The following is a 20,367-nucleotide window of genomic DNA, read 5'->3' as shown; positions in this document are numbered from 1 at the left end:
GTTGTGCATCACATCAAAGATTTACAAGGATCAATCTCACGTTAACAGCTCCTCGGAGACCTATTCCTTCATTTACAAGTAGAAGAAAAGCACTTTTTAGAGAGACAGCTTAAATACCAGACATTGTGAGCACATGGAATCCTCCTCAGCCCAGGAAGCAAGGAGATGAGGTCGAAGATGAGGGTGAAACAGCGGGAAAGTTACTCGAGTCTGGATCAATATCTCGCCCTGCAAACAATGAGCACTGAGATTCTCATATTTAACAAGCTGAATTCCCCCAGCACACACACACACACACACACACACACGCACACATCTCAGCCAGAAGCACACGCAGCTCTCTATTCACTACTCATAAAATAAGTGAAATGCAACCCCCATTGTGCAACAGTTACAGCATTAATAAAGTGGTCTTTTTTTTTTTACGGTCGCTGGCAGGGAATCTACCGGCCCGCAGTGGAACAAGAACAAAGAATATGATTAGAAAATAATCATTTTTATACATGCACACTTAAAGGTTAAACACAGGGGGAAAGCAGGCTGGAACAAAGGTAGTAAATAAACAATTCTTGGATTATGTCTCTTACAGTAAGTGCAACAAAGTACAACTTTCCAACTAGCTCATTACGCGGAGCTGAATTCTTTGGTCCGATTTTTACTATAGGAACACACATAGAACCCAATATGAACAGTAGATCCCATTTTCATCTGTATTACTCTTATCAACCTTTTTATTAGTGTGGAATAAGCTCGCTATAGTTTAGTTTAATAACATGTTACCTGATACGTATACCAGATACATCAGAGCACCAGACAGGAATAAGAGGAGTGTGGACAAATTCAAAGAATAATGCATTTCAAATTCCTTAATTAAATCTGCCGGAAAAATGCATTCAAATGTCGACACATTCAAGCACGTGTCAGCGGTCTGCTGACAGATACTGATTATGAACAGAAATGAATGAAAGCCAGTGGATGGCGGTTACAGTAGGAGAGTACATCCAAGCTTATAAGGCTCAAGGTCCCTGAAGTGAATCAATGAAATGAAACAATCCAGAAATTGTTATCAAAAGTTGTGTGGTGGCAATACTGATTATTACTGGTCATACGGTTACTGATTCTGCCGAATGCAAATCCAATTAGATCCCTGCGGCTGGGACACTATTCATTTGTGCTGTGATAAAACAGCTAATCCATCAAATCCTGTCTGCAAACAGGAGAAGCAAACATTTGTTTACAACACAACGATGTTTGTGGCTGAATGTTGATTTGGCCTCTTCACCAGTTGTGATCCCTGCTTTGTGGTAGAATTCTCTTTGTCGGTTTTGCAAATTGTCTGAACTGTCACCGACGTAGTCAGGCTCTTATGTATCTATAAAACGGATTTATGTGTTAAATATACGCAGGGACAAAACACTGTGGGTGTTTTAAGTTAAACTGCAGACGGAACAGTTCAGACACAGGCTGCGGCGTGGTCGTTATTATTCAAAGCAACGGTCTGACGTTGAGGTTTCTCTCAAAAGTCTTTGTTCTCTTTTGTTCTCACACGTGTCGACTGAAGCTCGACGTCACATGCTCCTTGTCCTCAATGACGTCACTGCTTGGACTCAAAGATTCTTTGCGTGCGCGCGCGCAGGCGGCGATGGGCGGGATCAACGTGTGCGTGTCTGTGTGCGGGTGGATGTGTGAGTGTGTGACTCTGTGTTCCAGCGCTCATTATTCCCGTTGGGCCCAACAACCACAAACAATGCGACTAAACCAACTCAGAGTGCAAGCTGGTCTTCTAATGCATCTCCGTGTCGTTCATTTTTTGGCATTCCCTTACTATCCGACACGTGGATTACTTAAAAATGGTGGAAAAGGAGGATAAAAGTGAGTCAACACCAGAGGGAAGAAGCCAATGAAAGTTGTCCACCAAAGTCAGGGATAATTGTGTACTGTTGTATGCTTTTAACGGGCCAGCGTAATCACTTTTGTCCAATAACTAGTGTTTTGTTTTCAGGAAATGTACAAAGGGAATGACGTTCCTCATGCTGTTTTTATTAACACACTTTACTTAACCTTGTTATTTAAAAAAAAGTGGAGAAAATAAAAAAGTAATGGATGGAAAGCTCCCTTCTTCTCCTCTGCAATGTTCCTTTTACATGTTGTCTTGAAAAGGAGAGCTGTAATTTCAACTAATTCTTTATAACGCTTAAAACTAAGTTGTAGCATGTTGTGAGCGCTACAGGAGCTGAACCAAAGTTTGTGCTACTGTCTTGCGCTTCAAACATTCAACTGCTATTCCATCATTTCTTCTACTCCACAATGTCATGTTTCAGCAGGTAAAGTTTAAGCAAAGTTGTTCTGAAGTTTCTCTCCCAACGGACTGAATTTACAAAGAAATTATGGCTTTAAAGAACTGAGCATCTGTAACTTTTCTCCGGTATTAGTCGATCTCGCTAATTGAAACGCATTTAAAGGCAGCCTTAGCCTCCGGTTTGCAATGAAATGATGTCATGAAATTATTCAGAATTCACTGACATGAATACCGGGGTTCATCAGGAACCAGGAAACGTTTATTACCAAATGATATATCATTTTATCGATCTCGTCTAGCTCCGTTTTTGGTGTCCAGCTCGTCCTTACTGTTAAACTGTAAAATGCTCCACTTGTGTTCCCCTGCGGTGATGAGAGCAGTGAGGCTGAACCAAAAGTGTCAGGCCGTAGGTCTGAAATCCAAATATGCTGAAAGATGGTGAAACACTGCGTAACAGCGCAGGGAGTTGCAGAGTTGGCCGATCACATCACGCAGCGACTTGATTTACCGTTTTCCTTTTGTCAGCCTCAATGTCGTCGTCATGGCTACAAAATAAGATTTCCTTTTTTCGACGATGTTGAGGAGATTAAATATGACCCAAACGGAGAGAATGACTTCCTCATTTCTCTATTCGGAGGGGCGTTTGGCAATCAAAATAAAAGTATGTGACGGGGCACAGGGAGGTGTTCCTCCTTTTTTAGGAAATGACTCCAAATCTGATTAACAGCATTCCTTGTTTGTCACTAATGCCCCATTCTGGCTGCAGAACACTCAGCTGTCTCTGCTGTTCCCAGGAAGTCTGTGTGCGTGCGTTCACAGATTTCAATAGATTTTGCCACCATTGCATACTTTAACTGGGACCACACACGCTCATATCAAAAGGGAGCAATTAAATATGTGTGGGAGAAGAGGCTAATCTGCTGAGCGGGTTGGAGAGAGCAAAGGGAAGCGTCTCTATTCTTCTGAAGGCTTCCACGGGGGTCGAAACTCCTTTCACAGGCAGTCTTCTTCCACAACTACAAACTTACAGAAAGGAAGTAGACAAGAAATGTGTATAAAAGCAAACGCACAAACCACAACTGTCAGGAGGATCTGCGGGGGGGGGGGGGGGGGGGAAGTAGCGATGATGGAAATCACAGAGCTCGACGGTGACTGACCATTACACTGATTAGAAAGAGCCGAAATTGAGCGTGAAATGCGTTCGCTGATTATGTTGTCAAAGAGACATATGCATGCAATTTGATGATTGGTCGCTGGCGGGTGAGCAGCATGATGAAAAGTGAGGGGATAACCAGAGTGCTTTATGGGACCCCCCCACAAAGAACTGACACGGTGGAATGTGAATAGTCGAGTCTTGCCAACAGTCAGATATGTCTGTTTTTCATTGATGTAGTGGTATTTCATTTTAAACTATGGAAACGTATAACTTTAGGATTGGAATAGAATTCCATTTTGACAATCCATGACGGACACGACGGGCCGCTGAAGGACGGTCGAGGGGGAGGGAGAGAATGGTTCATGAATTCAAAATGTATCTAGTCTCTGATGGGGTGAGGTTCCTCTAAATGTGGATTAATTATCGATTCTTAGTCTAAAGTTGGCTGTGATAAATAATCCTTTCACACTTCCACCATTCGACTTTGAAGACGGCATTAAAAAGAGGCGCCTTGAATCAGATCTTTGAACACTAACCCATATCGTAATATATATCGTAATATATCGTAATATCTGTACACACTCCAGGGCGCCAAGAATCCTGTGGTTAGTGTCTCAGACCCCCACCAGCAGATTGTTCTCATTGAATTAGTTAATCATGATCTTTTCTTCAGCTTTGTCGGTTTGGTTGATCTAACCAGCTGATGCTTGGATGAGGCTCGTTTGTTTAGAGGATGTTGAAATGAAACAAAGAGTTGTTGTGTTTATGGTGAGTCACCTTCGTATCCACATTAGGGGATTGTATTTTATCAAAAGTAGTGTTACTATGATCCTGGAGCGCACGGCACACGTAGCCGCGCTGTCTGAGAGGGAGGAGCGAGCTGAGGGGCATTCAGTCGGTTGAAATCATTAAACACACCGCTAGATGTTCCCGAATCCAACACACTGTGCCTTTAAGCCAAATTTATGCACAGGATTTCCCACACGATCCCAAGAGGAGGAATCTATTGGAAAGCAGCCTTCCAAGTGAGAAAAAGCAAAGTTCTAGGCAGAGAGAATCAAGCATATGTTTGTAGTTGTGATCAGTACTCAAAATCACACCATCAAACAACAAAGAACCCAAAGCCACAAGCTTCATCACCAATAACAACTTTATTTTCCTTTAAGGGCCTAATCAGAAACTGCTGCTGAACAGAAATTCAGGACAAAGTTTGTTCTGAAAGGTTTGTATTTCCCGACTCTTTAACAGAATGACGGTAATGCCGAAACTATGACCTTATCGCTTTGCCAAGAAGGTTTTTCCCCATGAAGACTAAATGGGGAAATGAGCACTGCACATCTGCGTGATTACGGACCACCGCTCTTCTTCTATAAACAGTCGCTCACCATTTCATCTGGGCTATTACATACAGGTAACACGTACACTATAAATAGTTATCGTTCCACTTAATGAGATAAACGTGTGCTCCAACTCCAAACGCAATATAAAGCTTTAAATGCACATTCTAAGTGCGTGTGCACCTCTTGTGAATTTAATATCGCCAATTTGCTACATCAAGCTAATCGAAACATACAATAATAATAACTGTATAGTTTTTACTTGAATCTCAAATGAATCATATGCAATACATAGTTTTAATTATTCTGCTCATTGTTCTTTTTGGTGTAGACCTGCTTCATCTTCACTTTACCAAAATAAATGACAGATGTGAATTCTGTACTTTGTGCTTTTTCTTTTAAGTGTTTTTTTTGCAAAAAGGACGAGCTTATTGAAATAGCCCCATCACGACCAAGATATACATTTTATTACCTATTGTAAATATCAAAATAAAAAAATCTGTTTATACCCGACTTCCATTCATTTGAGCACTGTCAGCATGATGAAGTCCTCTGATCGACATAAAACAATCACACACACACAGGAACCTGCTCCCACACGCTCCATGCATTAAAACACACACATGCAGACCTGTGATCTGCCTCACACCAATAAAAAGGCTTTCCCGCTTTTCAACGGGGGCCCTACTCTGCCAGGCTGAAGGTATGTACTCTTAGCCGCTCAGTCCTGTTTATGTTTGTGATTTTATAGAGTTTACGAGTCTTCACTGATGCCATCACCAAAGTATGCCGGTTCGATGGCTCATTGCATCCCATCCCCGACAGGTTGACGTGATGAGGGGGATTAGGGATTGATGCGGACGAGGGGACGCCGTCCTCCTTTGCTGGGCCTAATTCTTGGTTATAGCCACCTTTGGGGAAAGGATTTCTTAAAGTTAAAACCGTTTAGAGAAAATACAACTTTGCCTGCCTTCCTCTCACCTGCCTTGTTAGAGAGGCCATTCCCGCTACTACGATCAGAAAATCATAAAGATCTCCAATTTAATCCTTTAAGACTGTCAATAAAGCATTGTTTTCGTTTTTGTGAGATCATAAAACTGGCTCTAACATCTTGTCCCTTCTGCAGACCATTATTACCTTTCAATTAAACTACATAATTCCGACTGTGACTTGGTCTTGGCTGTTAAGGCAGAGACTGGGTTCCACTACCACCACAGAAAGATGCATGATCCCCATCCTTAACCATCGTCACACATCATCATCATCATCATCTGAGCGGTGCCGGCCTGCCTCTCGGCGATGGACGCGTCGCTAAAACATCAACAGTTTTCTCTCCTCAGGCCCCATTGACATGGAGCCTCGAGGGAAACGAGGAGGGAGAATTTAGTTCAGGCTCTCGTCCCTGATCCGCTGTGGGCTGTGGGAAGGGGGGGGGGGGGGGGTGCAGCAGACCAGGTCGAGGATGAAGATGGTGCTGAGAGCGCTTTCACTGGGAAAACGTTGAGGTAATGATGCTAAAATTGGTCAGCTAAACTTTTTGGTCTCTTAGGTTTCAGCTTCAGAGAGAGAGAGAGAGAAAGAGATGAAGAGTGATGGAGCGAATGGACGGTGAAAGAGTTCTGTCTAAGAAAAGTAGAAGGGACGAGAGGTCCATATGTTTAAAACAGCATATTATCATGACTCAATTTAGAGTACTTTAAACACAGATATCAGGATGGTAATTTCTTCCTCCAACAACTAGAAGAGACGACAAGTCTCACACACATCCCAAGCCAAAACGTATGTTTCTGGAAGAGTAAGGCTGCTAATAACTATGAAACTCATTCGATAAAAGACACTGACACAGACTAAGATGTATTCCATTAATAGATAAATAGTACTACTTGAAAGTCTGTCCAAACGTTGCATTGTAAACATTACTTAGAACATATTGAATATTGAAGGTATTGCAGTAAATTATATTTCGTAATTTTGTCAAATGTTCCAATATTTCACCCTGCGAAACATGTAATTTCGAGTCTTTGACTGACAGTTTATAAAGTCATTGAATTGTTGACTTTATTGATTATTTTTCGGTTTCCTTTTCCACGAAGAGATGAATCATTCCGCCTAAAGGAAACAGGAAAGCCCGACCACACACTTCGTCTACTTTCGAGAGGTGAAACATTTCGTCACAAACTCACACATGACGCGTCGCATGCGCACAGGATGACGTGCACATGCGACAGGATGACGTTTGGCACGCTGTGTGAGTTGCATGTCAAAGAGCCACGCAGGTACGCACTCACCCGGGAGCCAGGCTTCTGTGCGCAGACTTCAGGCAGGTAGCACACCAACAGAGTCGCCCAAAAGCGAGAAAAGGTGAAAAGCAGCAAACTTGACACTAACATGGCTGATGGTCGGTGAGCAGCAGGTGGTCTCTGTGTGTGAGCGCGCGCGCGCGTGTGTGTGTCCGTCTGTCACACCGATGGTCAACAGGTCCAAAAAACAAACAAAACACCGCTTCACTCTCCGCAATCTACTCTCCTTCTAGTTATGTCGCTTCTGTCTACTTCTCCAATGACTAATCACAAAGTGGCGCGCGCGGGACGAGAAGTCATCACTCGTCGGTGACCATGGCGATTTTTTTTTTTGTTGTTGTATTTTTAGTCATCCACTGCGGGAGGATCAGCTGCTCATCACGGGCGGCTTCCACAGGTTGAGTCGCTCTCGCCTCCAATTGCGGCTTCATTTAAAACGCAGAGGAGGGCGAGGCAGCGCTGACTGACACCCGCGGCCGTCCAATGGCAGCGAGGGAGGGCGGTGAGAAGCCACGCCCAACTTTGAACTGGTCCAAGATGAGCTCTCCGTGGAGGAGGAAAGGCTGCTGTGGTCAGTCAGGAGAAGGAGCAGCTGCAGGGACACTCACAGTATTACCATCCGTCTTTGAGAGCAGGAACAATGGCCGAGTGATTGTGAAGTCCCATTTTAGGTTCTCGTCCCCATTCAGAGACATATAATGCTCTGTAACCGCCAAGTATCCTGCTGCCGTGACATTTAGCCTGTGTACTTGGGCCACAATAGAAAACATCTATTGAGTAAAGTCAATAGCTGTCACAAGCACCGCAGGGAGTCAGCATGTGTGTGTGTGTGTGTGTGCGCGTGGGTGTGTGTGTGTGTGGGGGGGGGGGGGGTGTGTGGGTGATTGTGTGTGTGTGTGTCGGTGTTTGAGCTGGCTCTTAATCCTTAACTATTGTTTGTGATGAAACAAGATTTAAAGAGTGAACATTGTTTGGAAGAGTGGCTGATGTCTATAAAGAAAGCAGCAGGGATGTATAACAGGTCATATGACCATAAATGATCAACGTTTTCAGTTGAAGAATTGCAAAATCAGTGCACACTTCCTGGCCCTTTTTGTTATATACATGTTAACAGTCTAATGCAATCCAGCACAGCCTCCTTGCCACAATGCCTGTCACTAAGTGTTACGTTTCTGTGAAACTCTCTGAGAGATGTGAACTCTATAGAGTAAACTATAGTAACATCTGAGATCATAGTGAGTGATGGAGTTTCATTTGACTGCATTATTTTGAAAAAACATCAGCAACCCTTCTAAATGTACAATGCATTCCAGCCTTACCATCAACATGTGACCTCTGATGATGTCAATGAAAAGATTAACATTAATGAGAAAGCACAGACTACTAACTGTAATTAAACAATAACTTAACATAAATTAGTGTTGCTATTAGTGTTATTATCCAGCACTAAACTGTAATATATCAAAGACACTGATAAACAAAAGATTTCTGCATTATGGGTATAACTTTTGTAACTTAAAATCCATTTTAAATAATCATTCTCCAACACTAATCATTTTACACTACGGTCCATGGTTCTACGCTGCAGTCACTCTGCAAACTTCAAGCTCTCTTTCTCCATCTCCACTCTTCCAGATGAACTGTGTGGGCCATTGAGAGCAAGTGAAAAAAGAGGATGGGAGACTGGAGAGGGTGAGCGAGGGAAGCCGAGCCGGGCTTTTAAGAGCTGAAAAGGGCCGACCGGTCGCCCTTTGCTGGGAGGGGTAACCCCCCCCCCCCCTCAAATCCCCTTCCCTCAGTCTTTGTCCCTATAGATATTTTTTAATTGTTGTGGATGACAGTTCAGCGGCTTTTTGAGTGCCTCGCTGAAGAACCTTGTAATTAGAGCTATTGAGCTGCTGGAATTGGCACAATTAGGGTCAGCATTCAGGATCCCTGTGTGAGCAAAGGGGCTTTTTTCTCAGGGCAGACGGAGGGAGTTTGTGAAGAGGGTCATGCCACATGCGTGGAAGGGAGAAAACAGGAGCATGGACATAAAGGGGAGGAAAGTGGAGGCCTAAACGAGCTGGAGACAGTGAAGTATCCAGATTCTTCTTTATTGGACCACCGCGGAGACCCGGCGAAGCGCCCGTGTAGTATCGCTATCAGAGCTGTGAGGGGAGGAATGCGTCCCACTCTGGGGCCTGTTTCTCACCCCCCGGGGCATCGTCTCCCACTCTGTTGCCACTTATGATCTGGTGTGAGTGGAGAAATGTGGGAGGTGAGAATGAGGAGTAGAAATCGGAGAGGGGGGGGGGAGGGGGGGGGGGAGGGGGCGGGGGGCACAGGAGTGTCTCTTGGAATGTTAACGAGATCAGTTTATATCTGCTATTCCCTCTCGCTTACGCCCCCCCCCCCCCCAAACCGAACCCTAACAACAACAAAGAAGCCACATTTTTTTCTGGGGTGTAAAGCTGCTGTAATTTGGCCGAGCATGAAAGAAGACCTCTGACAACAAAAATAATGAAAAGAAATGTATTTCCCAATTACTGCAACGGGCCCTTGTCCCCCCCCCCCCCCCCCTTCAACACCCCGTGGTCACTGTCCCCCCCGGGGGATTACACCAACTACATTTGGCCAAAAATTAGCAGGTGTCTGTAGACACAGAAACAGACGGAGCAGGTCAGAGGCCACGCGGAGATCTGAGGGCCGGGGGGGGCGGCAGGGCGGGGGCCACAGATGTTCAGCAATGACGGCCCATGCATGAAAAGTTTGACGTTCGCAGAGTTCAGACGTGGTACATTGAATGTTGTGGATAGAATGTATAACACTTAACTATTTAGTTGTTGTATTATACAGTATTTTACAGTTATTAACAGTTTTATATTAAGTGAACTAAAAACCATTTTAAAATAAAAGCTCCAGTTAATGTTGTTAGGTAAAATATTGTACTTTTTTACTTCACTACCTTTGTCTGTTTTCATAAGTAACTCTGACATTTTAACATATGATGTATTTACAATTGGATACACAACTTTAAAATGAACCAAGATGGAAAATAACAAACCTGAACAAACTGAAGTGAATATTTGCAATTCTGTTTAATTTTGACTGCACTACGAATTTAACATCTCTAATATTCATTTGAATGATTGTAATTGTGACAAGCAATTATTATTCTCTATTATTATCTCTTTAAAAATAACTACTGTTCCTTTTCTGACAACACAACAATTTACCATATGGAAAAGCGGCAGTTTGCATTCAACAGTTGTTTTACTTAAGTTTACAATTTGTATAATTATACGAATTATACGACAAATTATACTTTGATCAAATATCGTTTCCTACATTTAATTTATCTGAGACCTTCAGCTACTTTATAAAACACCGTTTTTTACACTCAAAACGTAAATCTTAAATCTGTTGTTATAAATGTAACTAGCTAAAGTATATATCCACTGTCACTAGCATCAACATTAATAAAATCAATTGATGCTTCAATAATTCAAGAATACAGAATAAATAGTACATTTTCTTTGATGATACTTTTACCAAAGTGAATGCTTATTTCATGTTACAATCACTGATTTCATTACCTCTCCCTGTTAACAGTCTGTAACAGTATGACGGCTAGTAAAGTTAATGTTGTCCAATTTGTCAAACACGAGCTCTGAATGGGCAAATCGAAAGCCCACTCATGTCGAAGTATCTCATCTGGATTTCACTTCATGAATCCATATTTTACATGCACTGGCCGCAATTTCCTCCTTATCTCCTGAGACCGAGGAGCTGCAGATAGACTGCAGCAACCTGGCCTCTTATCACCCTCTTCAAAACACACACTCGCACATAAGCACACACTTACACTCACACTAGGGTGCCCAGTGACGGGAACGTACAGCAACAAATAAATAAGCCCGCGGAGCCCAATTCTCTCTGACATCAATCAGAGATGCGAGGGATTGTTACGTAGTGAGAGAATGAAAGAGAAATGGCAACAGAGTGCAAAGGGTGTGAAAAGGGCTTTCGAATGTGGACTTGGGTGTCCCGCACCTGCACTGTCTATTCACCCCACTGTTTACACACTGTCATCCACAATTAATACCTCATGGTGACTGGGCTGTCTGCCCTCTGCAGGGCCCCCGGGCCCATCCACGGCCCTTATGGATGCTTAATTGAGCGTGCGGCTCTTCTGATTGAATTAACAGCTCAGTCTCAGGGACCTTTTCCCCCTCACACCAAGGTGGGGGACTATTCCACACCCGTCCCGAAACCCTCTACTCACAGAAGGCAGAGCAGAGAGGAGGGGGGGGAGGGGAGGGGGGGGGGGGGGCTGGGGGGAGCTTGGTGGCTGGAGAAAAGCGAAGGGTCAAAAGGGGCAGTTGTTGAAGCTGTCCAGAAAACGCGTCCTTTTCTGTTTGGAAACCGGTGGCTGGAAATGTGAACCGGGGGCAACCAGAGGTCTCTGTCTTCACAGGACCAGTGAGTTCCTGCAGGGCAGCGTGTTCAGGACAGAGCCAGGGAAAAGACGGGACTCAACGTCTGCTCAGGCCCTACACAACACCGCAACGCAATAGTGTGTTTCTTCTGGTACCTCCAACTTTCTCTCGTCTGGGTTTAATTGTTTTTATATTAGTGCAATAAAAATAATTACAGTTAGACCCCTGCTGTCACAAATATTACAGTAAAATATGATCAAGTCCATTGTATTCTGGAAGGAGTTTTTTTCTTGTATTTATGCCACATAAAAGATAGAATGAGTGTGTTACCTTTGATTTTTCCATTAACGCTCAGGCGAAAAGTTGAAAAGGCCTAACAAAAAAATGGTCAATTAAAATATAAAGGCTATCTTTGGTAATGCTGCAATATTATTTTTGTTTCAATAATCAATATATTTGAGACAAATAAATTAAGAATTCTGATTTGAAGAAATTTCCTTCCATCTGTCTGATGGGAAATAATGTCAGAAAAACTCATTATGATTTACATTATAGTTCAGCCCAGTAGTTTGCTGCAACCACTTTTAAAGAATGTTGCTCCAAAGTAAACAAATATATCAGGAGAAATATTTTATATATATTAAGAGAAAAACAGAAGAAGAAACTCTAACTCTCAATTGGCAGAAACGTACTTATATACCAACATATTAGAAGCTTGACCAATATCTGCTAATATGTTTTTGTGGTTTCGGCTCGGCTGCAGGGGGGAAGAGGGGGAGTGGTTCCGGGAACGGGGCCAGGTGGAGGCAATGAGCCTCAGCTGGGGGGGAAATAATCATTAATTGTGTCCCCATATAAGAGCCAGGGAGGCGGCGAGCGGGGTGCGACGAGCGAGCGGGACGCCTCACAAGTGGAGCACGAGCTTCCTGGGAACAATAAAATACATTAAAAATGGTACTTTCCGTTGCCTTCTTCCGGAGCCCCTCACACTCACGCGTCACAGTTTTATTATGTATTATCCAAGTAGACGGACATCAGAAACAATTTAGCTTGTAGTAGCCTTACGAACATATACAGCATCACTGAAGTTGTGAGAATAGCATTATTGTTTCTTTAAAAGTGTCTCCCACAGCGTCCTCTTGGGTTGTCTTTATCCACACTTTGTCCAAGTTCAGTACACCGGTAGAGCTGAAAATCAGGTCCGCCTCTTGAAGGGAAATGACTGATTCTTTCTTCACTTTGTTATTCTAACACAAAACCTCTTTATCAATCATTTGCTGCGAGATGCCCCAGTAGTCCAGCAGGGCTCTCACACTGACAGAGCTCATACACTATCAGCAATATTTATATGGGTTTAGCATTCAAAGCTGTCAAAGGTTCATTCATTTTTATTGCTTATGGCCTCATAATGTCTAGTCATTTTTTGAATTTAAGTTTAAGTTTCTCAAAATTGTAAGTATATTACTTGAGTAAATTATTCATTTTCAACTGTGAACTGCTATACAATAGTTTCAAAACTAAGTATTCAGAGCCTAACACAAAATATTGATTGCGTAGTCACAGTCAAAGATAAGTCAGCTGTTAAATGATTTGTTTGAAAGCAGCTGACTCTGTAATATGTTGTTTCCTGAGTCGACAGTAAGGTGACTGGAATTTAAAGCATTTATGATTCAATGAAAAGTTGATTTTTCAGTGTGAGTATGGTTTAGGATTAATCTGTGAAATATTGAAGTGCAAACATTAATCTTTAAAAGATATAGAAGTACCACATATCAAACCCCTGTTTCCATGTTATACCTTTTATTTATTTATTTGTTTACTCCCAAGAAGGTTTTGGCACTTCTAGGCTGGTTCCCATTACTAAACCAGTATACAAGTGACCACTAAAGGCCCTGCGCAGTGGTCTCCGTGACTGCACAGTGCAGCTCACCTCTCGATGAACCACCCAGTCCAGCTTTGGTGCTGGGGAGCATGCCCCCTACCCAAAACAAAAACATACCCATGCACCGGTGAACTGTGCAGCGACCACACCATGCCCCGCTCCCCTCTGGCCCCCGTCCCAGACCCCGTGCCCCCGGTTAACAAGCCAGCCAGCACGTTCCCTGTTGTCACTTGTTACCCGCTGTCCTCCTGATGCGGCTCTCGGGCGGGGCCAATTAAACTCGCACTGTTCCCCACAGCGGGTCAGGAGTTTAGTGGGTCATCGTCACTGTGATTTTCACTCAGAGTTACCTAATCCTGATTCAACTGCTCCAACCGGAGCGAGCCATGCTAGTTTGTCTCAATAAGTGCACTGCATTCATTGTATGGTGGTCTGTAGTAGTAGTAGTTGGGTGACAAAAGATGACATTAATGTACAGAGTAGTAGCAAACCTAGCAGTAACCTGAAGGATTGCCTTTTTAATATCGTTGTTTGGTTGTAAATGTTTGTTGGTTCTGCTCTCTCTTGAGAAACGGGTCTCTATCTGGCTCAACGGGGGAAAATGGTAATGTTCAAGTGAATGAATCATTTTATCGCTTTATTCGATGCAGAGAGGCTCCCTGTGTCTCACTTCATGTTGAGCACCCCTAGTACTGCCGCTAGCTGCTGAATAGCTTTCTTCTTTAAAACAAAAGAAGAATCGCTCCATTATAGCCAGCATTCTGTACAATTTCCATTCGGCTAAGCAACAGTTATACATACTCCACATGGGCATACACCTGTATTACATAGGCGTTTAAACCGAGGAAGTAGGAATACGTTGGAAACGAGGGTCTAAACTCAAGCAGTTTTTTTTCTCTTTAGCCCCTAGTTAGCAGTCAATGACGCTATAAAAGGCGAATGACTGCAATCACCAGAGGTTTATTGAACATAGAGTCATACGTGACCACAAAAAACATTAGAATGATGGTCATGGCACAATGCAGCACAGAGTGACGCATGCAACCAAATGCATAATCTCCTATTGAAGGTAGTGAGGTTACCTTATTTGATGCATTTTTAAATAAAACATCTATCAAAGGTCCCAATTATTGTCATGGTGCTGAATTGTCACCAGCTCTTTTGTCACTGCCCTGCCTGTGACCCTGACCTTTAACCTCTATTACCTACCACGACACGTGTCCCAGCGTACTTTTTCCTTAAATAAGTGATTGTCTCTTCCAGTTTGTTCCTATTTACATACAAAGAGGCATTAGTTCTCTGGAAGCCTCATTACTCTGAAATATTGTTTAATGGAGAAAACGCTGAGGGTTTAGTGTAGTTTCTTTTATTCATTTGGAGAAACTGAAGCGTTCAATAAGAAATATAAATGTTTTTTAGGAATATGGACTTGTGGGAACCCATATGCGGTATTTCAGCATAATGAAACATAGCAATACACAGTTCTTTGTTTTTTTTGTCATCGTGACATAATAAAATCAAACAGGTTAGACAGACCAAGGTTGAGCTAGATATAGACACACTACCACAAAATGTATGGTTTGAATATTGGTATATTATTATTGGCTTTTGGGTGGTTCTTGGTAGAGTATTGTGTTTGTGTGCATTATGTCGGTTTTTTGTGTTAGTGGGTGATGTTCACATATGAATTACTGGGAATGAGCAGGTATGTGCTAGGAATATTGCATTAAATAAAAACATGAATTAATTAATACATTGATATAATACAAATATTGAAGCGTAAGTACAATAAAATAAGTTACATTTGTTGATCAGTATCGTAGATTAATAAAAATGTTTGCCCAAAAAGTGACATTTTTTTGGTAACTTGCTTTTACTCACTTAATTCAGCGCACATAATTTACAAGTTCATGTTTACTGCCATAACTACTGGTGATGTGTTTGTGTCTTCAATGTAAAACACATCACGCTGAACGTTAAAAGACAGATAGTCAATACATATGTAGCTTATCTATAACAACACATTTTAATATTCAAAAAAAGTTTGAGCAGTGAAATGTGACCAGTATTGTACATAAGTAGTATTTTGATTATCTTTTACTTCATAGTTCTACTCTGATAAAATATAGAGGTAACAAATGCACTTTGTTCACTACTTTGTCTGATAGCCATAGTTTCTGATTACTTTGCAGACTAAGGTTGTAGGTAGATAACGTAACAATGCGTTGATATTTTTTGGTTTGTGAGATAAATCAAGAATGACCTGACAGTATATTTAAAATCCTCCCCTCAGCTGACACGAAGAATACAGACTTCACATAATTATAATAGAATGATCTATCAATAACATAAATAATGTGGAAACAATCAAAGTAGGAATTTCATCAGAGATATTTAAATACTACTTGATATTTGGAATACATTTAGCAAAATCATACGTGTATGAATACATGAAGCGTAATGATGCTGATGGCTAAACCTCCCTTTGTCTGCAGAGGGTGTTTTGTTCTGCTATATTACAGCGCCCTCTAGTGGCTGCTGTGAGCAGATACAGCACGTCTGATTTCACACTGAAGAAGGTTGGCAGAGGGCAGCTGTCATGTGCGCCGATGAGACTTATGATCGACCCTTCTGCCCAGATTAAACATCTATTTTTAGATACATTCAAATTTGTTATGATATATATATATTACTTTATATTATGCATTGCTTGAAATGCAAATATTAACGCATTAAATAACAAGATACTGAGTAATATATTTTTTTCTACAGAATAGATTTGTGGAAAAGAAGCTTGTAGGAGGAACTGTGCTCGAGGAGAACCTCCTCAGCATCAGGCCGATGCCTTTTCACATTAAAAGCCTGTTATTCCGCGTGTGAGCGCTTGGTTCTTCACTGCGCGCACACCGTAATCTTTTAGCATATTTTCCAGAAGCAGGCGGAGCTACGGACACTGAGATGGAGGGATGCTGCTGACGAGCAGGTGTATGCTGCGGATGTCTTCGGGATGCACTGTGGCCAGGCACGATCCGAGGAAGCCGAATAGACAACATTTCACGGTGGACTGTTGCTGTTTTGTCGCGCCGTGTGGACCCCGCGGGGCGCAGGTTTGATCCCCGCGGCTCCGCGATGTGAAGCTCCATCCGAGGCTCGACGGCCGCAGCCTTTAACCCGAAACCTGGTATTATGCGGGGAACCGGGGGCACTGCACGCATTACAGGGGGACGAAGCACCGCTTTACCAAACCTTTTCCACACCGGCAGGTCAGTGGGTGTGTTTCTGTGCTGCGACGCCGTGGGAGAGAAAGAGAGAGAGAAAAAAGCAGCATCGGGATGAGAGCCCACAGTCAGATGTACTAGTTTTGATTCACTACAGCAGAGCAGACATATCTAATGGAATCTGTGGTCGTTTCCATATGTACGTGCCGCCGTGCTGCTGATACAAGTCGAGGCCTTCGCTCAGGTGTGAGTCCGTGATGGGGAGCGGAGGGCACAGTTTATTCACCCGATCTGGCTTAAAATCGAGCTTTTTGTGTAAATGGGAATACGATACACATGTGTAAGAGACCCGGTTTGAGTCCAAAGGTATTGTGAGGTTGCTTGTGGGATGCAGAGTGAAAAGTAAAGCTATGAGTAATCAAGTGCACAGCCTAGTAACTCTGCCAAAAATAGACTCTCTATTAAAGGACTGTGGTGTTTTTTTGTGTCTTGTGTCACTTCCCTGAAGGGGAAATGTCTCATCTGGTGTAAAAATCAGTGCACAAATATGTGCTCATGCATGCATGCATCTCCGAGCATGCGTTATGACCCTCCCCCCACAGACTGCATCTCTCTAAAGCTCAGGACTGAATGCTATAATCCTCTAATTGAAACCTCTTTCCACTTTTCAATCCACATTCCCCCCCCCCCATCTCACCATCAACCTGCGGCCCCCCTCCCTCTTCTCTCCCTGCAGTATCAGCCAACTATGGTCGACCCCTCGGAGCCTGAGGAGCAGAACAAGTGCAAAGGCCCACAGCTCGACGCGCCGGCCGTGCCCAGTGAAGACCCCCGGCTGCCGGAGCAGGTCGACGGCGCGCCCACAGAGGATGACGGGGACGCCGGTTTCCACACGCCGCCCTCCGGCAGCTCGGAGCCTAGCCCCTGCCACGCCGCATCCCCGGCCGAGCCGGACGCCGCCTCTCCGGGGCCGCCGTCCCCTGAGCAGCCGCAGACTCCGACCGACAGAGAGCCGTCGCCCAAACTGCACCTGGACCTGTTCAACTTCGACTCGCCGGCCGCAGAGGGCAGCCGCTACGTGCTGACGAGCCCCCACTCGCTGGAGGCGTGCGCGCGCTGCGGGGTCAAACCCGTGGAGCTCCTGCCCCGCCCGCTGGCCGACTTCGCCCGGGAGGCCCCCGGCCGCTCCATGCGCGTGGCGACGGGCCTGTTCGAGGTCTACGAGAGGGACCGGCACGCCAAGCTGAGGCAGTGCAGGGAGGAGAGGGAGAGGATCGTCCGCGAGGAGAAGAGGAGGATTCTGCAGGCGGCGGTGAACACCGGCGGCGGCGCTGCGTCAGCCCCCGCCGAGGAGCAGCAGCTCAATACCTCCTCTCGGCCGGCGACCTCCAGCTCGGCCCCTGACAGAGCCTCCAGGGCCCCTGCGTCGACATATAAAGCGACTTCTGCTCTCTCGTCTAAAGCCCCCAGCACATCCCCTAAATCTCAGTCCTCAAGAGCCACCTGCAGGCCGCCCTCCAAAGGCGGATTCCATGGATCTGCGAAGCCGTCGCCGGAGCAAGCAAAAAGCCCACGGCCGCTCTCGTCCGGCCCCCCGCCAGCAGTCGGGAAGTCCTCCTCCGGTAAATCATCAAACACTTTCCCCAGGTCGACACCCAAAACCCCCACCTTCCCGAGAGCCAACTCCACATTAGCGCCGTCGGCGAAGAGGCCGGCGGTTCAGAGCTCCGGGGCCCCTCTGAACGGCGTCGCAGGAGCTCCGGTCTCCGAGCACAACGGGCACCCCGGGCCTCCCTCCAAGGCGCCAGGAAAGAGCCACTCGCTGGAGTCCCTACAGCGGAGGGCAGAGCAGCTCTGCTCCTCCGCCTCCAACACCACGACCACGTGCACCTCGTCCGAGTCGGGCGCTTCCTCTTCTTACAGCTGGGACGGCGCGCGGGATCACTGGGCGAAGGCCTCCAGTCCCCGGGCCCGCACTATGGCCACCTTCAACTCCCTGATGGGCCGCAGCCTCAGCCTCGGCGACCTCAGCCACTCGCTGCAGACGACGCAGAAAGTGGAGCGCATCGTGAGGGAGGTGAAGCGCCGGGGCCTCAAGGCCGTGTCCGAGCGCGTCCGCAAGATCGCCTCTCTGATGCTCGCCCGGTACCAGGAGGAGGACATCATGAGTCAGACGCGCTACGTGGCCCACCTCCAGTGGGACAGCGAGCGGCGGATGGATGAGCTGCGGCGGGAGCAGGAGGACCGGGAGAAGCAGCGCGCCGTGCTCCAGTGCCAGCGGGTGTGGCAGACCCAGGTGTCCCGGCGCCAGCGGCGGCTCAGCCAGCAGGAGCGGCTGTCGGCGGCCGCCAGGATGCGCCAGGCCGAGGAGAGCGAGGAGCGGTGGAGGGAGCTCGCCGAGCAGCAGGAGCGCGGCCGCCTGCTGAGGTTTCAGCAGACGGCGCGCGAGGAGAAGCACAAGAAGGCTCTGCAGGAGCAGAACCTGAGGGCCCTCGAGGAGGAGCGGGCGGCCATGTTGGAGCAGGAGAGGCTGCTGCTGAAGGAGAAGCTCACCATGGCCGAGCTGAAGAGGCAAGAGAAGGAGCACCAGAGCCAGGAGGACCGACGGGGTCTGAACAAAGCCGAGAAGAGGCGCCACGCCGCCCTCACACAGGAGATCGCCCGCCGGGAGCAGGAGGAGAGGGAGGAGGCCAGGAGGGCGGCGGAGGAGAAGCTCAGCCGCTCGCTGGAGAACTACGAGCAGATCGTCGAGCGCCGCGGCCTGGAGCTCAAGGAGAAGGCCAAGCGCGAGGGCAAGCAGATCCAGAAGGCGCGCAAGGCGGCGGAGAAGCTGGAGAAGCAACAGCAGCAGCAGCTGGAGGCGCGCGCCAAGGAGGCGGAGAAGCGGGCCCAGCAGGCGGCCCTGGTGGCCGAGGAGAAGGCCAAGGAGAAGTCCCAGCGGGCGGTCCACACCCGGCAGGAGAAGGAGAAGCTCCAGAGGCTGAACAGGCAGCGGGTGGAGGAGGAGGAGAGGCAGAGGCGCCTGGAGCTGCTGCAGTCCATCGAGAGGAAGCTGGAGAAGAGCGAGCAGATCTTCAAGGAGAAGAGGGCGGTGCTGGAGAGCGCCCGCTCCGTGGCCCGAGCCTCCTTCCACGTGCGGGACAAAGTGCGGGAGGAGACCAACATGCGGACCTTTGATAAAATGGCCCTGGAAGCTCAACTCAAAGCCAGCTTGGATGAGAAATAAACCCCTGCTGCTGGTCGTTCTCCGTGGCCCTCATCCACCAGCAGCTTCACCCCTTTTCTCCTTAAGACCCCCGGTGTTGTTGTGTCCTTACGCCCCCTCAGCTCCTTTGGTTCCCTTTTCGCCCCAAACTTTTTTTTATCGTTAAAAAGCCTTTCGAAGCGAAGCTAATTTTGCGTCATGGATGTAGTGAGACGCTGAGTGACCATATAGGCCTGTACGGGTTGTACAGTGGACTTCATAACAGTAGAGGAAGGCTGCCCTGTGGTGCAACCCTCCCCCCTCCTTCACTTTGCCCCCTGCGCCGTCTATCTCAGCTACTGGACTGAAGGCTGTGCAGTGATGAAAAGAGTCATTGTTTACCAGGAAGCACAACTCCATGACAACAGCAGAGGCTTTTAAGGGAGCTGCTCCTTCAGGGGCAAGTCAAGCGCAAATGGTTCAAGTCCCGCCCCCCCCCCCCCCCCCCGAGAAGAATCTTTGTTTCCTCACTAGACATTGCCTTACCCTAACCCAGGAAGGCCGTGTGCA

General features: G+C 46.1%; 2 protein-coding genes across 12 annotated transcripts in view; one reads left to right on the top strand and one right to left on the bottom strand.

Moving 5' to 3' along the window:
• The window catches only part of smoc1 (SPARC related modular calcium binding 1), a 33,910-nt gene extending 26,388 nt beyond the window's left edge, over nucleotides 1–7,522 (bottom strand). For 6 of the 11 annotated variants that reach the window (XM_037485760.2, XM_037485761.2, XM_037485762.2 and 3 more), the window contains exon 1: nucleotides 7,081–7,522. In XM_037485760.2, the coding sequence (XP_037341657.2) occupies nucleotides 7,081–7,182 (102 nt within the window). In that variant the 5' untranslated portion in view covers nucleotides 7,183–7,522. The remainder of the gene's footprint in view (nucleotides 1–7,080) is intronic. The other 5 variants (XM_037485759.2, XM_037485764.2, XM_037485769.2 and 2 more) reach the window with 2 other exon arrangements.
• Nucleotides 7,523–16,116: 8,594 nt separating this feature from the next.
• Nucleotides 16,117–20,277, top strand: ccdc177 (coiled-coil domain containing 177). The gene is made up of 2 exons (XM_037486346.2): nucleotides 16,117–16,658; nucleotides 17,350–20,277. The coding sequence occupies exon 2, from the start codon at nucleotides 17,362–17,364 to the stop codon at nucleotides 19,837–19,839; it is 2,478 nt and encodes an 825-aa protein (XP_037342243.2). The 5' UTR covers nucleotides 16,117–16,658; nucleotides 17,350–17,361; the 3' UTR covers nucleotides 19,840–20,277.
• Nucleotides 20,278–20,367: the final 90 nt, after the last annotated feature.

The sequence above is a fragment of the Pungitius pungitius genome, chromosome 14 (genome assembly GCF_949316345.1).
Source record: "Pungitius pungitius chromosome 14, fPunPun2.1, whole genome shotgun sequence".
Lineage (NCBI taxonomy): Eukaryota > Metazoa > Chordata > Actinopteri > Perciformes > Gasterosteidae > Pungitius > Pungitius pungitius.
The sequence above is the reverse complement of the archived record's forward strand: the minus strand, read 5'-3'. Positions and strand labels throughout refer to the sequence as shown.